Raw genomic sequence first — 21,791 nt, 5'->3', positions numbered from 1 at the left:
CTATCGGTGTCTGCCACTCCTTGCTGTTCTCCTCCACTGAACAAAGCTGTGCCGCCTGTTTACTACGGTTGCCAATTTTGAACTGCATTTCGACTACTTACTGATTTGGCCCTACTCTCTGTGTCAGCCTCTCATTCCAGTTGTCCTCCACTGCAATGCCCCCTGGTTATTCCTGTGTTACCAATTTTGAACTGCATTTAGCCCACTTTCTTCTTTGGGCCTATATCTGTGTTTCCACTTCATCGTGCCCATTGCCCAGCCAGTGATAGATGAGTCTGCTGGTACATTGACCCATAACGCAACATTCCCCGTGCACGCTACACAACAACATTGTGACCCTGCTGAAAGTCAGGTTGCTCTTCCCGCATACCATACCACCTTACACGGGGACAAAGAGGAAGGTGCAGATGAAAGTGCAGGTTCCTTCATCAGGTGGGGGGAGGAATACTAGTTGGCGACGTCACTGGCACAGGGCCTCTCATAGTACGCAAAAGTGTTGCTGCCGGTGGGAGGCGCCCCCGCCGTGCAAACACACCGCTGTACTTTGAGGGGCCCTGTGCCAGTGCCAATGCCAACGAGTGGGCCCCCCCTGCTTGCTCAGGTTCACAGCACTTGCAAAGTTGAAATACTTACCTCTCCCTGCTCCACTGCCGTGACGTGGTCCAGATTTCCTGGGCCCACTAATTACTTGAACCAGCCCTACCCCCCACAACTTTAGCCAAATGACCCCCAATTTCAAATGCCTTCCAATTATTATAAGGTAAATTACGCTTGACAAGCTTCATTAAGAAGAATGGATGGTTTTGACATTAAAATGGCCACTCTAGGTGTTTTCCTGGCCCCCACTCACTGCCGACTATGCTGCCCCATTGACTTGCATTGGGTTTCGTGTTTCGGTCGATCCCGACTTTACGTCATAATCGGCCGATTTCACTCGACCCGACTTTGGACATAGTCGGGTTTCGCAAAACCCGGCTCGACTCTAAAAAGGTCAAGGTCGCTCAACTCTAGTGAGGAATATTGTTTTTACCTCTTTTGCAGATGATGAGGGCATTGGGCGAATGGGTGATTTCGTAAGTATGGTTTAATTTAGATTATGAAAGGAGTCTGTGTATTTCTTTCAATTAAAATACTTTTTTTCTGGGTGTCTGTGTGTTGATGCCTCTCCATTATTAACCTCGGGGCTTGATGTCACCCGACAATACAAAGGTGACATCAACCGCTCCAACTATCACCCCACTTGCCAACGCTACAGGGCAAGTGGGAAGAGCGAGGTTAAGTGCCAGAATTGGCGAATCTTAGAGATGTGCCTTTTCTCTGTTGGCTGAGAGCTGATGTTTTTAGCCTGGGGGCAGTATCCATGGCCCTTTCCTAGGATATTAATATCAGCCCTCAGCTGTCTGCATAGCCTTTGCTGGTTATTTATTATAGGGGGACCCTACATCATTTTTTAGGGTTCTCCATTTTAATATCCAGTAAAGGCTGGCCTCCAGCCATCAGATTTCCCGCAAGTGTTTGTTGGAACCTCATGAGGAATGTAAGTTGGCTGGAGAGATAGATTTGGCCTGAGCTTGTCCAGCAAGGAACCATTAGCGGGCTGGAAGCTGAGTGAAGAAGTAGTGTACCTAAGTAGAAAGTACACAATTGGTCTATTCACGTTCTAACAGGGGCCCAAAGTTGAAGAAGTGGCCAGAGTATAGTCATGGAGTGGCAGTCACTGAACTAGTTGAGAGTTCCATGAAGTACCACACTGTACAGGACTACAGCTCCTAGGGAGTCCTTTAGAAAAGCCCAACTCTGAACAACTGTGTGGACCGCATGATAACTTCAGAGCTAAGAGTCTCAGTCCTGAGATGTGTGATACCTCCATAGTCAAATCAAAATGGATTGTGTGAAATTCTCAGTCCTAAATGTGTCCAAGTGGTGAGTAGTTGACTACCTCATGGCCTACAAAATGTCCTTAGAATGTTCCGGTACTGTAACCAAGTAGACTTGCTGGGAATGGTCTGACAAAATCTAGGCTTCCCCATAAGTGGAAGTGAGTTAGAGAAGAACTCACTGTATACAGTTATGGTTCGACTGGTTATGAGGTGATGCTAACCTATGACAGGTTCAAGTTTTGTATTATTGACCAGTGGGACCTAGAAATGAACTAATGTGGAGGAGATACAAGTGGATCAGGCAAATTTTGAATTTGCCTGTTTGCACGTTTTTTCAATTCGATTTGAAGAAAAGTTTCTCTCTGTAAATGTAATGCCCCATATTATGCTCTAGGATCTCTAGAAGCCCAAGGGAGAAGATGAAGGAGATAGGAACTAGAGGCAGAGCTTCTCTACCCTTCTCCTCCTTTCTCCTCCTCAGTCCTCCTCTGATCTACAGTAAATAGAATCTTATCAGTAGTAGCTGTCATCTATCTCGGTAATGGGAATATATGGCTTCATTGAATACAGATTTTACCTGTGACTTGAGAATATTGATAAGGAAAGATCAGTCCAGGAAGAGTAAAAAGCAGATTTCTCTAATATATATTAAAAAGATGATTATTTTCATCTCTATTATTGAGTTATAAGATCAAAATTAAAATTAAGATTACTCTTTAAGGTTGAAAATTCCGGTATTCTGCAACCATCAAGCTCACAATGCCCGTCATACATGTGCAACCATTAAGCGTCATTGCCTCTGGTGGGCTAAGTTCACATTAGCGTATCTGTGCGCAGCGTATCAGCTGCATGCGCAAACGCATGCCAAAACTTATTCAAACACATGCTTACGCTGCGTTTTTTTATCCGCATCAGCTTACGCATGACCCCCAAAAAACGCTGCGTGTGCATACCTTTGTATGCGTTTTGCCTACGCTTGAGTTGTTTATGCGCATGTGTTTGATATTTCCAGGAGGGCGTGTCTCAATGGGCGTGTCTCAATCATTTCCTGGACATGCGCAGTCCGGAGTACGCAAGCGCGTCAAACGCATGTGTATGCATGTCCTTGCGTACCAATACGTTTCCATAGACAGTAATGCGTTGCTTTGAGGTAGTCATCCGCATGTGTATGTCTGCACTAAAATTGACGCCTCAAAAAATGCAACATGTTGCGTTCGCCGCACACCGCGACGCATGTGCACTAATCCGCAGGCGAACTGATGCTAACGCATGTCCCTGCGTACACAATGTTATGTACGCAATACACATGTGGATCGGTACGCAGGTATACGCTGCGCACAAATACACTAATGTGAACCCGGCCTTAGCCACATAATTTGTTGTCCATCTTCTAACCCCTTGGACAGATTTTAATTTAGTTGCTTTTGTTTTTCCCTACTCAAATAATCATATTTAGTCATGAGAAAAACAGAAAAACCTAAGTACATCTTTTTGAATTCAGTGGTTTTATGTATAAGATCATAATTAAAAAAAATCTGATCTTTAAACTGCCTTCGAATTAGTTAACTACAACCACCGATGAGCAACACATGACAAATGTTCATGTTTTATTTAACAAAATTAGGCCAAAACCGGCGTGCCAGGTGCTGCCAATCATGTGGCCTTAATTAATTGTTCATCAGCAAGTGTGACCACCTCTACAAAAGCAGAAATGTTGACAGTTTTCTGGTCTGGAACAATTAAGAAAGAAAAATTTCTCTTCAACGATGTGAGGGAACGATGAAGCCTTACAGAAAACCATTACTTCAAATTATTGCTGCTTATTGGTTCTATAAACTTTTATTTTATGGGGTGTACTTAATTTTTCACTCATACCTTCTGCATTTTAGCCTAGTGTTTGGTCAATAATTAATGACGGTGTAATTTGTCATCTCAGGTCGTAGTTACCTAATTTTAAGATCTTCTTAGGAGCAGATGTTGATTTTTGTGTCATGTCCCGATAAGCCATAGAATTCGAAGAGGGTGTACTTAGTTTTTCTCATGACTGTAGCCACTACAATACTATTCCCAATTTCCTTTAAAGGATAATTATTTCACAGTAGATATTTGATACCTCCTTACCATCATTATTTAGGACTCTAGGTGTGAGGTACAAGTATCTTGACGATGGATTGAACATGAGGATGTAGGACGTGTCACTCATCACTCCGCTAAGATAAACGCTTTAAACCCGACTGTGTATTGTACCAGCAACAGCACCTAATATGGCCCCAGACATCACAGTAGATGTTTAGTCATGGAAAGAACATGAATTCATGGTTGAAATATTTCATACAAATGACTAGAAATCTATACGAACAATGGAAACGTCCTGACAAGTAACAAGTGGTCCCCACAGAGCGTTACCATTCCAATAATGCCCTTGTCTAGAATCACAGAAGCTTCTAAATCTAGGCTGTGAATGGACATCAGTGAAAGTCATGTAGAGTCTCTTAAAGTTACTCTTGTTATATAATCTGGTGTACTCTTAAAGGGAATGCAGCCTGAGCTCTTTGGTTGAAATACTTTGCCCCAACTTCCCTTCATAAACAGTTGATCTGTAGGATGAGAGAACCCATGATGAGTCCAAGTGTATTCAGTTTCTTCTCACCCAGCATGACTGACATTTGTGGCTTGTATTGAGCAGTGTGACATCTCAGGAGCAGGGAGGAGGGATGTTGAGATGTTGAGGACCTGCTAATCGGGATAGGAGGGTGACGATTAAGTAGCACTATGGAAGATGGTCACTTATGAGCTGTCAATTAGGATATGTGGGCAGGGATTCAGTCACAGTAGGGAGAAGGAACACTAAGAAGTCATCCATTGGGTTAGGTGGGCAAGGGTTCAACTACAGCTGCCGACACTGGGGAGCTGTGAATCAGACTAGGCGGGTAAAGATTCAGCGGCAGCCAGGAGGATGGAAACTGAGGAGCTGCAAATCAGGCTAGGTAGGTGGAGATTCAGCAGGGAGGAGGGACACTGAGGAGCTGCAAATCAGCCTAGCTGGGCAGAAAGGCACTGAGGAGCTGTAAATCAGGCTTGGTGGGTGGAGGGACACTGAGGAGCTGTGAATCAGGCTAGGTAGGTGGAGGGACACTGAGGAGCTGCTAATCAGGCTAGGTGGGTGGAGATTCAGCAGAGAAAGGACACTAGGGAGCTGCAAATCAGCCTAGCTGGGCAGAGAGGCACTAAGGAGCTGTAAATCAGGCTACGTGGGTGGAGGGACACTGAGGAGCTGCTAATCAGGCTAGGTGGGTGGAGGGACACTGAGGAGCTGCCATTCAGGCTAGGTGGGTGGAGGGACACTGGGGAGCTGCTAATCAGGCTAGGTAGGTGGAGGAACACTGAGGAGCTGCTAATCAGGCTAGGTGGGTGGGGGGACACTGAGGAGCTGCTAATCAGGCTAGGTGGGTGGGGGGACACTGAGGAGCTGCTAATCAGGCTAGGTGGGTGGAGGGACACTGAGGAGCTGCTAATCAGGCTAGGTGGGTGGAGGGACACTGAGGAGCTGTTAATCAGACTAGTTGGGCAGATATTTTGCAGCAGCAGAGAGGAGAGGCACTAAGAAGCTGTGAATCAACCTAGGTGGGCAGAGATTCAGCAGGGAGGAGGGCCACTGAGGATCTGTCAAACAGGCTAGGTGGAAAGAGATTCAACAGGGAGGAAAGACACTGAGGAGCTGTCAGTCAGGATAGCTGGTCAGAAATTCAGCAGAGGCAAGGAAGAGCGACATCAAGGAGCTGTTAATCAGGCTAGCTGGGCAGATATTCAGCAGAAGCAGTGGGGAAGAGGGACATTGAGGGAAACGATCCGTCAGAAATTGTGTTTAACTTTCAAAATAGATAACACATTGAGTCACAGAATCTACTCTATAATTTATACAGTTTGCATAATTAAATATGGCTACAGATCTGCTTTAAAAAAGTCTCCTCTTCACCTTCCTCAAATAGCACAGTGGCTCCATACCTATACAGATGCACAGTGTAGTGGTTACCCAATTTGTGCTACAGTTGTTCCACAGTGTGATGAGACCAGATGGACTATCCCTCGAATCCACGCAGACATCAGTGGACCACTAGCAGTCATCACTGGTTCCCGTTATTCTTTCTTCTACTATTAATGACTGTATACTGGGAACATCCCAAACTGCTCTGACCGAGTCATCCAGACATCACAATTTTGTCCTCGTCATAGTTGCTCAGACCCTTACTCTCAGGGGCGTAACGACCGCAGTTGCAGAGGTCACGACAGAGCCCACCGATGCCAACAAATTCTTCAGTAGGATGTGTGTACTTTGACGCATACCCAGTTGAAGTGTATTACTGTGCACAGAACCATTGCATCGAAGAGCGGCAATACACGCTGTCAGCCAATCAGTGGCCAGCAGCTGATGTCGGCGTGCATTATACTACATGGATGACTAAGGGCTGTGCATTATATTACATGGATGACTATGTGCTGTACATTATACTACATGGATGACTATGGGCTGTGCATTATACTACATTGAAGACTAAGGGCTGTGAATTATACTACATGAAGGACTATGGGCTGTTCACTATACTACATGGATAACTAAAGGCTGTGCATTATATTACATGAATGACTATGGGCTGCGCATTATACTATATGAAGGATATGAGCTGTGCATTATATTATATAGAGGACTGAGGGATGCATTATACTATATGGAGGACTATGGTGGTGCATTATACTATAGGGAGGATTATGGGCTTTGTATGATACTAATATGGAGATGCATTATACTATATAGAGGACTATGGGTTATTCGGTATATTATATGGAGGACTATGGGTTTTGCAGTATATTATATGGAGGACTGTTGTGAGTTCTGTTTTTGGGCTCCCTCTGGTGGTTACTGATGGTACTGATGGTACTGGGTGACTTGTGTTTCTTCAATCTCTGGTGTCCACCTGTTCCATCAGGTTATGGGTGTTTCCTACTTAACCTGACTTTCTTGTCATTTCCTCGCCGGCTATCTATGTAATCAGCGTGTCTGTTTACCTCTGCTCCCTTCGCCTGCGATCTTCTGGACAAGCTAAGTTTTGATTTTCCGGTTCTATGTTTTGTTTTCATTTTGTCTTAGTCCAGCTTGCAGTTATGTGATCCTTGCTGCTGGTAGCTCTAGTGGGCTGAAATTACTCCTCATGTTCCATGAGTTGGCACATGAGTTCAAGTAATTTCAGGATGGTTTTTTGAAGGGTTTTTCGCTGACCGCGCAGTTTACTTTTGTATCCTCTGCTATCTAGCTTTAGCGGGCCTCATTTTTGCTGATTCTGTTTTCAGCTCTACGTTTGTGATTTCCTCTCATTTCACCGTTATTACATGTGGGGGGCTGCTATTTCTGTGGGGTGTTTCTCTGGAGGCAAGTGAGGTCTGTATTTCTTCTTATAGGGGAAGTTAGTTCTTCGGCTGGAGCGAGACGTCTAGGATCATCGTAGGCACGTTCCCCGGCTACTGCTAGTTGTGTGGTTAGGTTTAGGAGCGTGGTCAGCTCAGTTTCCATCACCCTAGAGCTTGTTCTGTATTTTTGCTTGTCCTTTTGTGATCCCTTGCCATTGGGATCATGACAGTATAGCCGGCCATGATTACATAGATAGCCGGCGAGGAAATGACAAGAAAGCCAGGTTAAGTAGGAAACACCCATAACCTGATGGAACAGGTGGACACCAGAGACTGAAGAAACACAAGTCACCCAGTACCATCAGTAACCACCAGAGGGAGCCCAAAAACAGAACTCACAACAGAGGACTATGGGATTCATTATACTATATGGAGGACTATGGGCTACACATATTATATGGAGGACTATGGGTTTTGCAGTATATTATATGGAGGACTATGGGATTCATTATACTATGTGGAGGACTATGGGCTACACATTATATTATATGGAGGACTATGGGCTTTGCAGTATATTACATAGAGGATTATGGGATGCATTATACTATATGGAGGACAATGGGCTATACAGTATATTGTGTGGAGGACTATGGGCTTTGCAGTATATTATATAGAGGACTATGAGATGCATTATACTATATGGAGGACAATGGGCTATACAGTATATTATATGGAGGACTATGGGCTTTGCAGTATATTACATAGAGGATTATGGGATGCATTATACTATATGGAGGACTATGGGAAGTGCATTATACTTCTGAATTGGGGCCCCATGACTTCTATGCATGCCCCTGGTGAGTAGAATGGTTTATTTTTTTCAATTCATTGAAGAACAGCGGCAGAACGGGGGACATATACCAGTATGAGGTATATACAGTGGCATGTTAAAGTGTGGGCAATGCTGGTCAAAATTACTGTTATTGTGAACAGTTATGCAAGTTGAAGATATACATGGACACATACCAGGATGGGGCCAAGTTGAGAGACATATATACCAAAATGAGGGAGATAAATTATAGATACCAAGATGGAGGGCGCACATATATACAGTGAGGAAAATAAGTATTTCATACGCTGACAATTTTGCAAATTTTCCCACCTACAAAGAATGTAGAGATCTGTAATTTTTATCGTAGTTATATTTCAACTGTGAGAGACAATCTTTAAAAAAAATCCAGAAAATCACATTGTATGATTTTTCTATCATTAATTTTATTGCATGAAATAAGAATTTGATACAGTAGAAAAACAGAACTTAATATTTGGAACAGAAACCTTTGACAAAGGTCGGATGTTTCCGGCAGTTATTGACCAAGTTTGCAGACATTGCAGCAAGGATTTTGGCTCCCTCCTCTATACAGATCTTCTCCAGATCTTTCAGGTTTTGGGGCTGACGCTGCGCAACAATGAATTTCAGCTCCCTCCAAAGATTTCCTATTGGGTTCAGGTCTGGAGACTGACTTGGCCACTCCAGGACCTTGAAACGCTTTTTACTCAGTTGCCCTAGCTGTGTGTTTTGGGTCATTGTCATGCTTTTAGACACAGCCACGACCCATCTTCAATGCACTTACTGAGGGAAGAATGTTGTTTGCCAAAATCTCACGACACATGACCCCATCCATCCTCCCTTCAATACAATGCAGTCATCATGCCCCCTTTGCAAAAAAGCACCCCCAAAGTATGATGTTTCTCCCATCATGCTTCATGGTTGGGACGGTGTTCTTGAGGTTGTAATCATCCTTCTTTCACCAAACACGGCGAGTGGAGATGACACTAAAAAGTTCTATTTTAGCCTCATCTGACCACATGACCTTCTCCCATGTCGCCTCTGGATCATCCAGATGGTCATTGGTGAACTTCAAATGGGCTGGGACATGTGCTGGGGTGAGCAGGGGGACCTTGTATGCCCTGCAGGATTTTAATCCATGATGGTATAGTGTGTTACTAACCGTAATGTAGGAGACTGTGGTCCCAGCTCTCTTTAGTTCATTGACCAGGTCCTCCAGTGTAGTTCTGGACTGATTCCTGACCTTTCTCAGTACCATCCTTACCCCACGAGGCAAGATCTTGCATTCAGTCCCAGACCGAGGAAGATTGACAGTCATCTTGTGTTTCTTCAATTTTCTAATAATTGTACCAAAAGTTGTTGTTTTCTCGCCATGCTGCTTGCCTATTGTCCTGAAGCCCATCCCAGCCTTGTGCAAGTCTACAATTTTGTTCTGGTGTCCTTACACAGCTCTTTGGTCTTGGCCATGGTGGGAAGGTTGGAGTTTGATTGATTGAGTGTGAGGACAGGTGTCTTTTATACAGATAAAGTTAAATGTGTAATTAACACAGGTAATGAGTGCAGAGTAGGAGGCTTCTTAAAAAAAAACTAAGGTCTGTGAGAGCCAGAATTATTTCTGGTTGGTCGGTGATCAAATACTTATTTCATGCAATAAAATGGAAATTAATTATGTAAAAATCATACATTGTGATTTTCTGGATTTTATTTTTAGATTCAGTCTCTCACAGTTGAAGTGTACCTAGGATAAAAATTACAGACCTCTCCATTCTCTTTAGGTGGGAAAACTTGCAAAATTGTCCTTGTACCAAATACTTGTATACATATTCAGGATGGGGAGGGGGCAAACCAAATCTTGCACCAGTGCCCATCACGCCCTAGTTATGCCACTCTTTACACTTGTTCATTTTTTCCTGCTTCCAACACATCAACTTTATGCACTCACTGTTCACTTGCTACGTAAGGCTTGGTTTTCATGGGGCATTTTATTCATAATTTTATTGACTTTTTTTGTGCATGTTAAGTACACGGAGAGCCTGATCTACTGCTTATTTTGCGATACAGGATTTTTTTTCTCCCTTTTTGGAACTGCACTGAGAAAAATTGCAATCAATGCGTTCTTTTTAACATGCATATTTAATTTACTTAAAAAGCACAAGAACTTGGTAAAATCCTGAATTAGGGCAAATCAAAAACAACTCGAGAAAACCCATCTATCTTCCCCATAGCCAGAAGCCATTGTCACAAAATAATCAATAATCTTCATGCTACAGATTTCCCAGACATGTGTATATATCCTTTCGTGTGTCTCATGTTCCTTTCAGAAACGTGCGTCGCCGACATGTATTGCAACATTTTACAGCATGTTTATACGATACATTACTAGAATTCTTCACTATCTTTACTGTGATAACCTACACCTTGTCTATATACAGTGTGAACCCAATAAAACGTGACTGAAGAAGGCAATAAAGTAAAAAAAAATATCTAAACTATGCGGAAGTTTCTTCATATTTCTTGGCACTTCATATTGCAACAGATTGGAGGTTAGGAAACCTCATAAGAGGATATCAATGATGTTCATAGGAGCCATTCATAAGTCAGCGCCCCACATATATCTAATATTTTTATCTGGTCCTTCTTCTACTGATCTTCAACATTAGGTTTTATTCTTTATATTTTGAATGTTCCTTTTAGTGTGAATAATTCCCTTTGAACAAAATGCTTTGTTAGCTTCTCAAATTGGATGTCCCTGGATTGTTAACTTGATGGAGAGTCTTGTTGAGCCTCCAAGTCTACGACCTCGGTAAATTATTGAGTTCAAAGTAGTCATGTGAGCTCCTCTCCTGGGTTATCAAGGCTGTCTTTTCACTTTGTACTAGGGCTAAGGGACATTATCAGCTAAAAAAAAAGGTAGAAATATACTTGGATAGAGTAGTAGGGCGCAGGAGATACCAAACCTTTAGAAACCCAGTGCTGAGGATGAGACGGAGTTGAAGTAGTGCTGTCAGGATGAGGTGTCAAGTAGACGGTCAAGGGCAAGGTTAAGGTCGCCTCCCATAAACCTTGTGAAATTTCACAATTGTTAATGCTTACCTCTGCTTTTGCTCGGAGGCAAATATGCCCACAATGGAAACTGTCACACTAGCTAAAGTTCCTAGAAGAGTCTCTCTTATGTCAGCGTGTGAGTGGCCAGTAAGTTCTTATGTAGGCGGTAAGCCTTTAGAGGAAGAAGAGGAGGATGGGCAAGTTCCTTGAAACCTCTGTTAGTAGGTGAGAGGTATGAAGGGTCTACAAATCCTTTTTGGAGGGTTTCTTAAAAATATCTGCCAATGCAACTGACTTTCTGTTATGCATTCTGTACAGTGTGTTGAGACACATACAGTGGCTTTTGAAAGTATTCACCCCCTTGGCATTTTTTATGTTTTGCTATCGGTTCATGTAAAGAACATGCCTACAACTGTGAACAGTTGGTTTTCTGTTTATAGTGAAGCAAAGAACAATTAGGACAAAAGAAATGAAAACTTCAGTGTGCATGACTATTCACACCAAAAGTCAGAACTTTGCAGAGCCTCCTTTTGCGGGAATTACAGCTGCAAGTCACTTTGGATGAGTCTCTAAGAGTTTTCCACATCTTGACAATGGAATTTTTGCCAGTTCCTCAAGGCAAAACTGCTCCAGCTCCTTCGAGGTAGATGGTTTCCTCTGGTGAACAGCAATCTTCATCTGACCACAGATTCTCAATTGGATTAAGGTCAGGGCTTTGACTTGTCCACTCTAAACCACTATAGTGTTGATTTAGCAGTATGCTTTGGGTCATTGTCTTGTTGTAAAGTGAACCTCCGTCCAGTCTCAAATCCCTGACAGACTGAAATAGATTTTGTTCAAGAATATCTCTGTATTTCATTTCATTCATCTTCCCCCTCAACTTGGACCATTTTCCCTGTCCTTGCTGCTGAAAAACATCCCCACAGCATGATGTTGCCACCATCATGTTTCATTTTGTGGATGGTGTTCTTGGGGTGATGAGCTGTGTTGATTTGGCACCGGACATAGCGCTTACCTTTGAGGCCAAAAAGTTCAATGACTGACTACAGCACATTCCTCCATACATTTGGGGAGTCTCCCACATGTATTTTGGCAAACTCAAAATGAGCCTTACAAGCTTGGATTCAAGGATTCAAGCTTGAAGAGGCTAATTCAAGGATTCAAGCTTGAAGAGGCTAATTTGCATATTCCAGGTGCCTTCTGGGAAGAGCGAAGAGTCTCCCTAAGCTAGAAGATCGTTGGGTACAGCCGGGACCAGCTGCTTGGAAAGCATCACCAAACCAGGGATTCAAGCTTGAAGAGGCTAATTTGCATATTCCAGGTGCCTTCTGGGAAGAGCGAAGAGTCTCCCTAAGCTAGAAGATCGTTGGGTACAGCCGGGACCAGCTGCTTGGAAAGCATCACCAAACCGCGCGCCTTACGGCGCGCAAATTTTTGCCTGTAGGACATTATTGCAAGAGAGGTTGGCTGAGTAGATTACACAAGAAGGATAACACACAGCAACTCAGCAGGATCTAGGAGCAACATGGCAGATGTGACAACCTACATGGTGAGCTGCAGCATGTGCTACATGTTCACAGATTGACCAGAAGAAGAATTAAATTTCACCTGTCAGAAGTGTAGACTAGTGGCCCTTTTAGAAGAAAAGGTGCGGGGTCTGGAAGAAAGAATAGCAACTTTGAAACTCATCAAAGAGAATGAAGACTTTCTAGACAGAACAGAAGCATCTCTACTGGTCACAGAAGGTGAAAAAAGTGTCAGAGAACCTCCAAAAGCAGATGAGTGGAAGCATGTGACCAAAAGAAGCAAGAAGACCATGGAGAAAACACCAACCACACAACTGAAGAACCGATATCAAATCTTTGTAGAGGATGAAGATGGCACACCTAAGGATGAAGCAATACCAGCAAGCAAAAAAGAAAAGGGCACACAGCAACAAGTGACAGCAAAAAGTACAGCCAAGAAGCAACGAAGAGTGGTGGTGGTGGGAGACTCACTACTGAGAGGCACAGAAGCAGCCATCTGCAGACCGGACATAACTGCAAGAGAAGTATGCTGCCTTCCAGGTGCGATGATCAAGGATGTGACCGATAGGATACCAAAGCTCTTCAGCTCCAAGGACGTCCACCCATTTCTTCTGATACATGTTGGCACCAATGACACGGCAAGGAAGGACCTACCGACAATCTGCAAGGACTTTGAAGAGTTGGGGAAGAAAGTAAAGGAACTGGATGCACAGGTAGTTTTTTCTTCTATCCTTCCAGTAGACGGGCATGGCACCAGGAGATGGAACAGGATCCTTGATGCAAACAACTGGCTAAGTCAATGGTGCAGACAACAAGGATTCGGATTCCTGGACCACGGTGTGAATTACTGGTACGATGGACTCCTCGCCAGAGACGGACTACACCTCAACAAACCTGGGAAACACAAATTCGCCAGAAGACTCGCTACACTCATCAGAAGGGCGTTAAACTAGAAGAAGAGGGGACGGGAAGAAAAACATTAGACTCAAACAAAGAAGACCCAGGAAAACATACTCAGAAGGGAGGTAAGAACATTTCTAAAACAATCCACAGCGAGGAGATTGGAACAAAACAAAATCCTCTAAACTGCATGCTCGCAAACGCCAGAAGCCTGACAAACAAGATGGAAGAACTAGAAGCAGAAATATCTACAGGTAACTTTGACATAGTGGGAATAACCGAGACATGGTTAGATGAAAGCTATGACTGGGCAGTTAACTTACAGGGTTACAGTCTGTTTAGAAAGGATCGTAAAAATCGGAGAGGAGGAGGGGTTTGTCTCTATGTAAAGTCTTGTCTAAAGTCCACTTTAAGGGAGGATATTAGCGAAGGAAATGAGGATGTCGAGTCCATATGGGTCGAAATTCATGGAGAGAAAAATGGTAACAAAATTCTCATTGGGGTCTGTTACAAACCCCCAAATATAACAGAAACCATGGAAAGTCTACTTCTAAAGCAGATAGATGAAGCTGCAACCCATAATGAGGTCCTGGTTATGGGGGACTTTAACTACCCGGATATTAACTGGGAAACAGAAACCTGTGAAACCCATAAAGGCAACAGGTTTCTGCTAATAACCAAGAAAAATTATCTTTCACAATTGGTGCAGAATCCAACCAGAGGAGCAGCACTTTTAGACCTAATACTATCTAATAGACCTGACAGAATAACAAATCTGCAGGTGGTTGGGCATCTAGGAAATAGCGACCACAATATTGTACAGTTTCACCTGTCTTTCACTAGGGGGACTTGTCAGGGAGTCACAAAAACACTGAACTTTAGGAAGGCAAAGTTTGACCAGCTTAGAGATGCCCTTAATCTGGTAGACTGGGACAATATCCTCAGAAATAAGAATACAGATAATAAATGGGAAATGTTTAAGAACATCCTAAATAGGCAGTGTAAGCGGTTTATACCTTGTGGGAATAAAAGGACTAGAAATAGGAAAAACCCAATGTGGCTAAACAAAGAAGTAAGACAGGCAATTAACAGTAAAAAGAAAGCATTTGCACTACTAAAGCAGGATGGCACCATTGAAGCTCTAAAAAACTATAGGGAGAAAAATACTTTATCTAAAAAACTAATTAAAGCTGCCAAAAAGGAAACAGAGAAGCACATTGCTAAGGAGAGTAAAACTAATCCCAAACTGTTCTTCAACTATATCAATAGTAAAAGAATAAAAACTGAAAATGTAGGGCCCTTAAAAAATAGTGAGGAAAGAATGGTTGTAGATGACGAGGAAAAAGCTAACATATTAAACACCTTCTTCTCCACGGTATTCACGGTGGAAAATGAAATGCTAGGTGAAATCCCAAGAAACAATGAAAACCCTATATTAAGGGTCACCAATCTAACCCAAGAAGAGGTGCGAAACCGGCTAAATAAGATTAAAATAGATAAATCTCCGGGTCCGGATGGCATACACCCACGAGTACTAAGAGAACTAAGTAATGTAATAGATAAACCATTATTTCTTATTTTTAGGGACTCTATAATGACAGGGTCTATTCCGCAGGACTGGCACATAACAAATGTGGTGCCAATATTCAAAAAGGGCTGTAAAAGTGAACCTGGAAATTATAGGCCAGTAAGTCTAACCTCTATTGTTGGTAAAATATTTGAAGGGTTTCTGAGGGATGTTATTCTGGATTATCTCAATGAGAATAACTGTTTAACTCCATATCAGCATGGGTTTATGAGAAATCGCTCCTGTCAAACCAATCTAATCAGTTTTTATGAAGAGGTAAGCTATAGGCTGGACCACGGTGAGTCATTGGACGTGGTATATCTCGATTTTTCCAAAGCGTTTGATACCGTGCCGCACAAGAGATTGGTACACAAAATGAGAATGCTTCGTCTGGGGGAAAATGTGTGTAAATGGGTTAGTAACTGGCTTAGTGATAGAAAGCAGAGGGTGGTTATAAATGGTATAGCCTCTAACTGGGTCGCTGTGACCAGTGGGGTACCGCAGGGGTCGGTATTGGGACCTGTTCTCTTCAACATATTCATTAATGATCTGGTAGAAGGTTTACACAGTAAAATATCGATATTTGCAGATGATACAAAACTATGTAAAGCAGTTAATACAAGAGAAGATAGTATTCTGCTACAGATGGATCTGGATAAGTTGGAAACTTGGGCTGAAAGGTGGCAGATGAGGTTTAACAATGATAAATGTAAGGTTATACACATGGGAAGAAGGATTCAATATCACCATTACACACTGAATGGGAAACCACTGGGTAAATCTGACAGGGAGAAGGACTTGGGGATCCTAGTTAATGATAAACTTACCTGGAGCAGCCAGTGCCAGGCAGCAGCTGCCAAGGCAAACAGGATCATGGGGTGCATTAAAAGAGGTCTGGATACACATGATGAGAGCATTATACTGCCTCTGTACAAATCCCTAGTTAGACCGCACATGGAGTACTGTGTCCAGTTTTGGGCACCGGTGCTCAGGAAGGATATAATGGAACTAGAGAGAGTACAAAGGAGGGCAACAAAATTAATAAAGGGGATGGGAGAACTACAATACCCAGATAGATTAGCGAAATTAGGATTATTTAGTCTAGAAAAAAGACGACTGAGGGGCGATCTAATAACCATGTATAAGTATATAAGGGGACAATACAGATATCTCGCTGAGGATCTGTTTATACCAAGGAAGGTGACGGGCACAAGGGGGCATTCTTTGCGTCTGGAGGAGAGAAGGTTTTTCCACCAACATAGAAGAGGATTCTTTACTGTTAGGGCAGTGAGAATCTGGAATTGCTTCCCTGAGGAGGTGGTGATGGCGAACTCAGTCGAGGGGTTCAAGAGAGGCCTGGATGTCTTCCTGGAGCAGAACAATATTGTATCATACAATTATTAGGTTCTGTAGAAGGACGTAGATCTGGGGATTTATTATGATGGAATATAGGCTGAACTGGATGGACAAATGTCTTTTTTCGGCCTTACTAACTATGTTACTATGTTACTATGTTACAATTTTTGTGTGTAAGTAAAGGTTTTTTTCCTGCCCACTTTCCCATAAAGGCCACCTCTATGGAGTGTACAGCTCATTGTGGTTGTATGGACAGGTACTCCAGTCTCTGCTGGGAACTCTACAGCTCCTTCAAGGTTACCTTTGGTCTCTGTGCTGCCTCTCTGATTAATGCCCTCCTTGCCCAAGCTGAGAGTTTTGGTGGACCGCCCTCTCTTGGCAGGTATGTTGTGGACCATGATCTTTCCATTTGATGATAATGGATTTGATTCAGCTCCGGGGGGATCATCAGAGATTGGGATCTTTTATTTTTATAACGCAACCCTGACTTTTACTTCTTAACAACTTTGTGTCTGACTTGTTTGGAGATCTCCTTGGTCTTCATGGTGTTTTGTTAGTGGTGCCTCTTGTTAATGGTGCTGCAGCCTCTGTGGCCTTTCAGAAAAGGTTTGCATATACTGTGGTGCGGTGACCCATGTTACAGCCAGGGGGCGCTGTGTGTGTGCTTCAGGATGCGCTTGGAGGCATAATTATGGTGATGAGACAAAGTCCAGAAGTATTGTAAATGGCCGGTATGTGTCGCAGAGGTGCTCTGCGCTGTAAGCCTGAAATGATATGGTAATGCTGGGACTTATAGTTCCACACGAGTTTGTTGTATTTACTTACAAGGGCGGGCTTATGGGGTTAGTTGGTGAGCTGGGCGGGACTGGCTAACCACACACACTCTCATCTAGGGGAGTGGGTACAACCATATAATGTGACTGAGGTCTGGTCACATGGTCAGAGTGTATGGATCTGTTTGGTCCTGGTGGTCGGTGTTGGAAGCTCCTGTGAGTGGAGTCTTCCTGGAAGCACCTGAGAGACCGTGGACCTGGTGGTTGGTGTTGGAGTCTCCTGGGAGTGGAGACGTCCTGGAAGCACCTAGAGAGACTGTGAACCAGCACTGGCAGGAGTCAGTGTGTGGAGCCGGAGCTCCTGAAAGGTAACCACGGACAAGGGGATTGTAATATATGGCAGAGAAGTTTATCTGCTGCATGAACAGACTGGTGGTCGAGATAAGTTCATGGATGAAATTAAATAGACTGTATGTCATGTGGTTTATGATGTTTAATAAACCGGATTAGACTGTTTACGTTGAGAAATCGTGCCTGAGTGCTTAAATCCCGTGCCAAGCGAGTGTTCCCAACCCACTCAGGTAGCATTTCAGCACTAGCAATACTGAGACATTTGTGACTTATATTAATAATAATAATAATAATAATAACAAGCTTTATTTTTATATAGCGCTAACATATTCCGCAGTGCTTTACAGTTTGCACACATTATCATCGCTGTCCCTGTTGGGGCTCACAATCTAAATTCCCTATCAGCAGAGGCGTAGCTAGAGCTTTTGCCGCCCGGGGCTGCTCCCGAGTTTGGCCCCCCCCCTCCCCCCGCTCAATACACACAAAGTTTACCAAAAATAGTTTTCCTGTTTTGTAGAACTTAAACTGGGCCAAATGGTGTCACCCCCACATGCCAAACCTGTGACTTTTAATTAATGAATATCAGAGAGAACAAATGACCGCCATACACAACAGAATCCACTATACCAAGACCAATAATATCACATACAGGAAGAAACACCACCACACCATGACCAGACCACATAGTGACCGAATAATACTATATACAAGGGACAAATACCGCCTCACCATGACCAGATCACATATTACCACCACTTGGTGACCAAATAGCACATACAAGGGACAAATACCACAACACCATTTCCAGACCACATAGTACCACCACATAGTGACTGAATACTACAATACTGATCAGTAATAAAGAAAAAAAAACCACAATACTATCACCATAAGTGCCAGTATTCACAGGAGATCTGTACTTAGTATGCAGTGTCTGTGTAGAGGTAATACAGAGATCACTGGTGTTATTATACACAGGAGCTCTGTATATAATGTATAGGTAATACAGTGATCACTGGTGACATTGTACACAGGACCGCTGTATATAGTATATAGTGTATAGTGTCAGTGTATAGGTAACACTGACTCACCAGTGACGTCTCTAGATGAAGTCCTTCATTCATCTTTCATCCAGCACAGACCGCCATCATTTCTCCCAGCCAGCACTCGTTTCTGCAGGAAATAACAGTTATCTCGAGCTCCGCTTGCAGAACACATTACTTAATTTTTAACAACTTCTACATTACACCACATGAAGAAAAAAAGGTGATATAGTGTCACTCTGCACAGTAACAGGACCGCCCCCCCATTTAAAACAGTGTACTCAAAAAATAAATTAAATACATCACTGCAGTAATAATATCCCTTAATTAGCCCCAATGGTAATAATATTCCCCACCCTGGCCCCGTTTATCTCATTCCTGGCTCCAGCCATATGTTCTCGCATCCTGCCCTCATGAGTATCCATTCTACACCATATGATCTCCCCATCCTGCCCCATCAGTCTCCATCGTATCCATCCTGCCCCATGATCCAATCCTGCCCCATGTCTTTCATTCTGCCCCGTGTCTACATTCTGCCCATGCCTCCAGTCCTGCCCCCAGTGTGTCCAGCAATCTGCCTGTTGTGAATTCTGTGGCTGAATTCACTCCTGTGGTCACAAGTGGTACTGCAATTTCTGAGCTTCCCACCTCAGGTGTTCTGGTGAGCTCGTTGACTGCTTCATTACTTAACTCCGCCTGATGCTGCTATCCTTGCTCATTGTCAATGTTTCAGTGTTGGATCTGAGCTTCTCCTGATTGTTCCTGTGACCTGCTGCTCTGTATAGCTTAGTGCCTTTTGCTTTTTTGTTGCTTTTTTTCTGTCCAGCTTGTCTTTTGTTTTGCTGGAAGCTCTGAGACGCAAAGGGTGTACCGCCGTGCCGTTAGTTCGGCACGGTGGTTTTTTTTTGCCCCCTTTGCGTGGTTTTGCTTTAGGGTTTTTTGTAGACTGCAAAGTTCGCTTTACTGTCCTCGCTCTGTCCTAGAATATCGGGCCCCACTTTGCTGAATCTATTTCATCCCTACGTTTTGTCTTTTCATCTTACTCACAGTCATTATATGTGGGGGGCTGCCTTTTCCTTTGGGGAATTTCTCTGGGGCAAGTCAGGCCTATTTTTCTATCTTCAGGCTAGCTAGTTTCTTAGGCTGTGCCGAGTTGCCTAGGTAGTTGTTAGGCGCAATCCACAGCCGCTTTTAGGTGTGTTTAGGATAGGATCAGGTGTGCAGTCTACAGAGTTTCCACGTCTCAGAGCTCGTTCTTGTATTTTTGGGTATTTGTCAGATCACTGTGTGCGCTCTGATCGCTAAGCACACTGTGTTTCTGGATTGCCTTCATAACATCTGTCATTAGCAAACATAACAGTACAAGGAGCCCAAACTAATGATTCTCAATAGAGGGAAAGAAAAAGTTCTGACATCATTTTTTTTTTTTTTTTTCTGCTCTGTGTTCACTTTTTTTTTTCCCCTAGACATTTGGGTGATTCTGGACACAGGTGTGGACATGGATTTTCAGGGTCTGTGTTCTTCAATGGATAATCTCGTTATAAATGTACAAAAAATTCAAGATACTATTGATCAGAAATCTATGTTAGAACCAAGAATTCCTATTCCTGATTTGTTTTTTGGAGATAGAACTAAGTTTCTAAGTTTCAAAAATAATTGTAAGCTATTTCTGGCCTTGAAACCTCATTCTTCTGGTAATCCTATTCAACAGGTTTTGATTATTATTTCTTTTTTGCGCGGCGACCCTCAAGACTGGGCATTTTCTCTTGCGCCAGGAGACCCTGCATTGAGTAGTGTCGATGCGTTTTTCCTGGCGCTCGGATTGCTGTACGATGAGCCTAATTCAGTGGATCAGGCTGAGAAAAATTTGCTGGCTTTGTGCCAGGGTCAGGATGATATAGAAGTATATTGTCAGAAATTTAGGAAATGGTCAGTACTCACTCAGTGGAATGAATCTGCGCTGGCAGCTTTGTTCAGAAAGGGTCTCTCTGAGGCTCTTAAGGATGTCATGGTGGGATTTCCTATGCCTGCTGGTTTTGAATGAGTCTTTGTCTTTGGCCATTCAGATCGGTCGACGCTTGCGCGAGCGTAAATCTGTGCACCATTTGGCGGTACTGCCTGAGGTTAAACCTGAGCCTATGCAGTGCGATAGGACTATGACTAGAGTTGAACGGCAGGAATACAGACGTCTGAATGGTCTGTGTTTCTACTGTGGTGATTCCACTCATGCTATTTCTGATTGTCCTAAGCGCAGTAAGCGGTCCGCTAGGTCTGCCGTCATTGGTACTGTACAGTCCAAATTCCTTCTGTCCATTACCTTGATATGCTCTTTGTCGTCGTTTTCTGTCATGGCGTTTGTGGATTCGGGCGCTGCCCTGAATCTGATGGATTTGGATTATGCTAAACGTTGTGGGTTTTTCTTGGAGCCTTTGCGGTGTCCTATTCCATTGAGAGGAATTGATGCTACACCTTTGGCCAAGAATAAACCTCAATACTGGGCCCAGCTGACTATGTGCATGGCTCCTGCACATCAGGAAGTTATTCGCTTTCTGGTGTTGCATAATCTGCATGATGTGGTCGTGTTGGGGTTGCCATGGCTACAAACCCATAATCCAGTATTGGATTGGAATTCCATGTCGGTATCCAGCTGGGGTTGTCAGGGGGTACATGGTGATGTTCCATTTTTGTCGATTTCGTCATCCACCCCTTCTGAGGTCCCAGAGTTCTTGTCTGATTATCAGGATGTATTTGAAGAGCCCAAGTCCGATGCTCTACCTCCGCATAGGGATTGTGATTGTGCTATCAATTTGATTCCTGGTAGTAAATTCCCTAAAGGTCGATTATTTAATTTATCCGTGCCCGAACACGCCGCTATGCGCAGTTATGTGAAGGAATCCCTGGAGAAGGGACATATTCGCCCATCGTCATCACCACTGGGAGCAGGGTTCTTCTTTGTAGCCAAGAAGGATGGTTCGCTGAGACCGTGTATTGATTACCGCCTTCTTAATAAGATCACTGTTAAATTTCAGTATCCCTTGCCATTGTTATCTGACTTGTTTGCTCGGATTAAGGGGGCTAGTTGGTTCACTAAGATAGA

At 43.4% G+C, this 21,791-nt stretch overlaps 2 protein-coding genes across 2 annotated transcripts in view; both read right to left on the bottom strand.

Annotated features, from left to right (window-relative positions):
- Window positions 1-4,083, bottom strand: part of LOC138637929 (sialidase-like) — a 45,252-nt gene extending 41,169 nt beyond the window's left edge. Inside the window, exon 1 of the mRNA XM_069726848.1 lies at window positions 4,002-4,083. Within this exon, the coding sequence (XP_069582949.1) occupies window positions 4,002-4,083 (82 nt within the window). The remainder of the gene's footprint in view (window positions 1-4,001) is intronic.
- Window positions 1-21,791, bottom strand: part of ADGRF5 (adhesion G protein-coupled receptor F5) — a 226,538-nt gene that overhangs the window by 157,315 nt on the left and 47,432 nt on the right. The window lies entirely within an intron of this gene.

This window comes from Ranitomeya imitator, chromosome 5 (assembly GCF_032444005.1).
Source record: "Ranitomeya imitator isolate aRanImi1 chromosome 5, aRanImi1.pri, whole genome shotgun sequence".
Taxonomy (NCBI): Eukaryota; Metazoa; Chordata; class Amphibia; order Anura; family Dendrobatidae; genus Ranitomeya; species Ranitomeya imitator.
The sequence above is the reverse complement of the archived record's forward strand: the minus strand, read 5'-3'. Positions and strand labels throughout refer to the sequence as shown.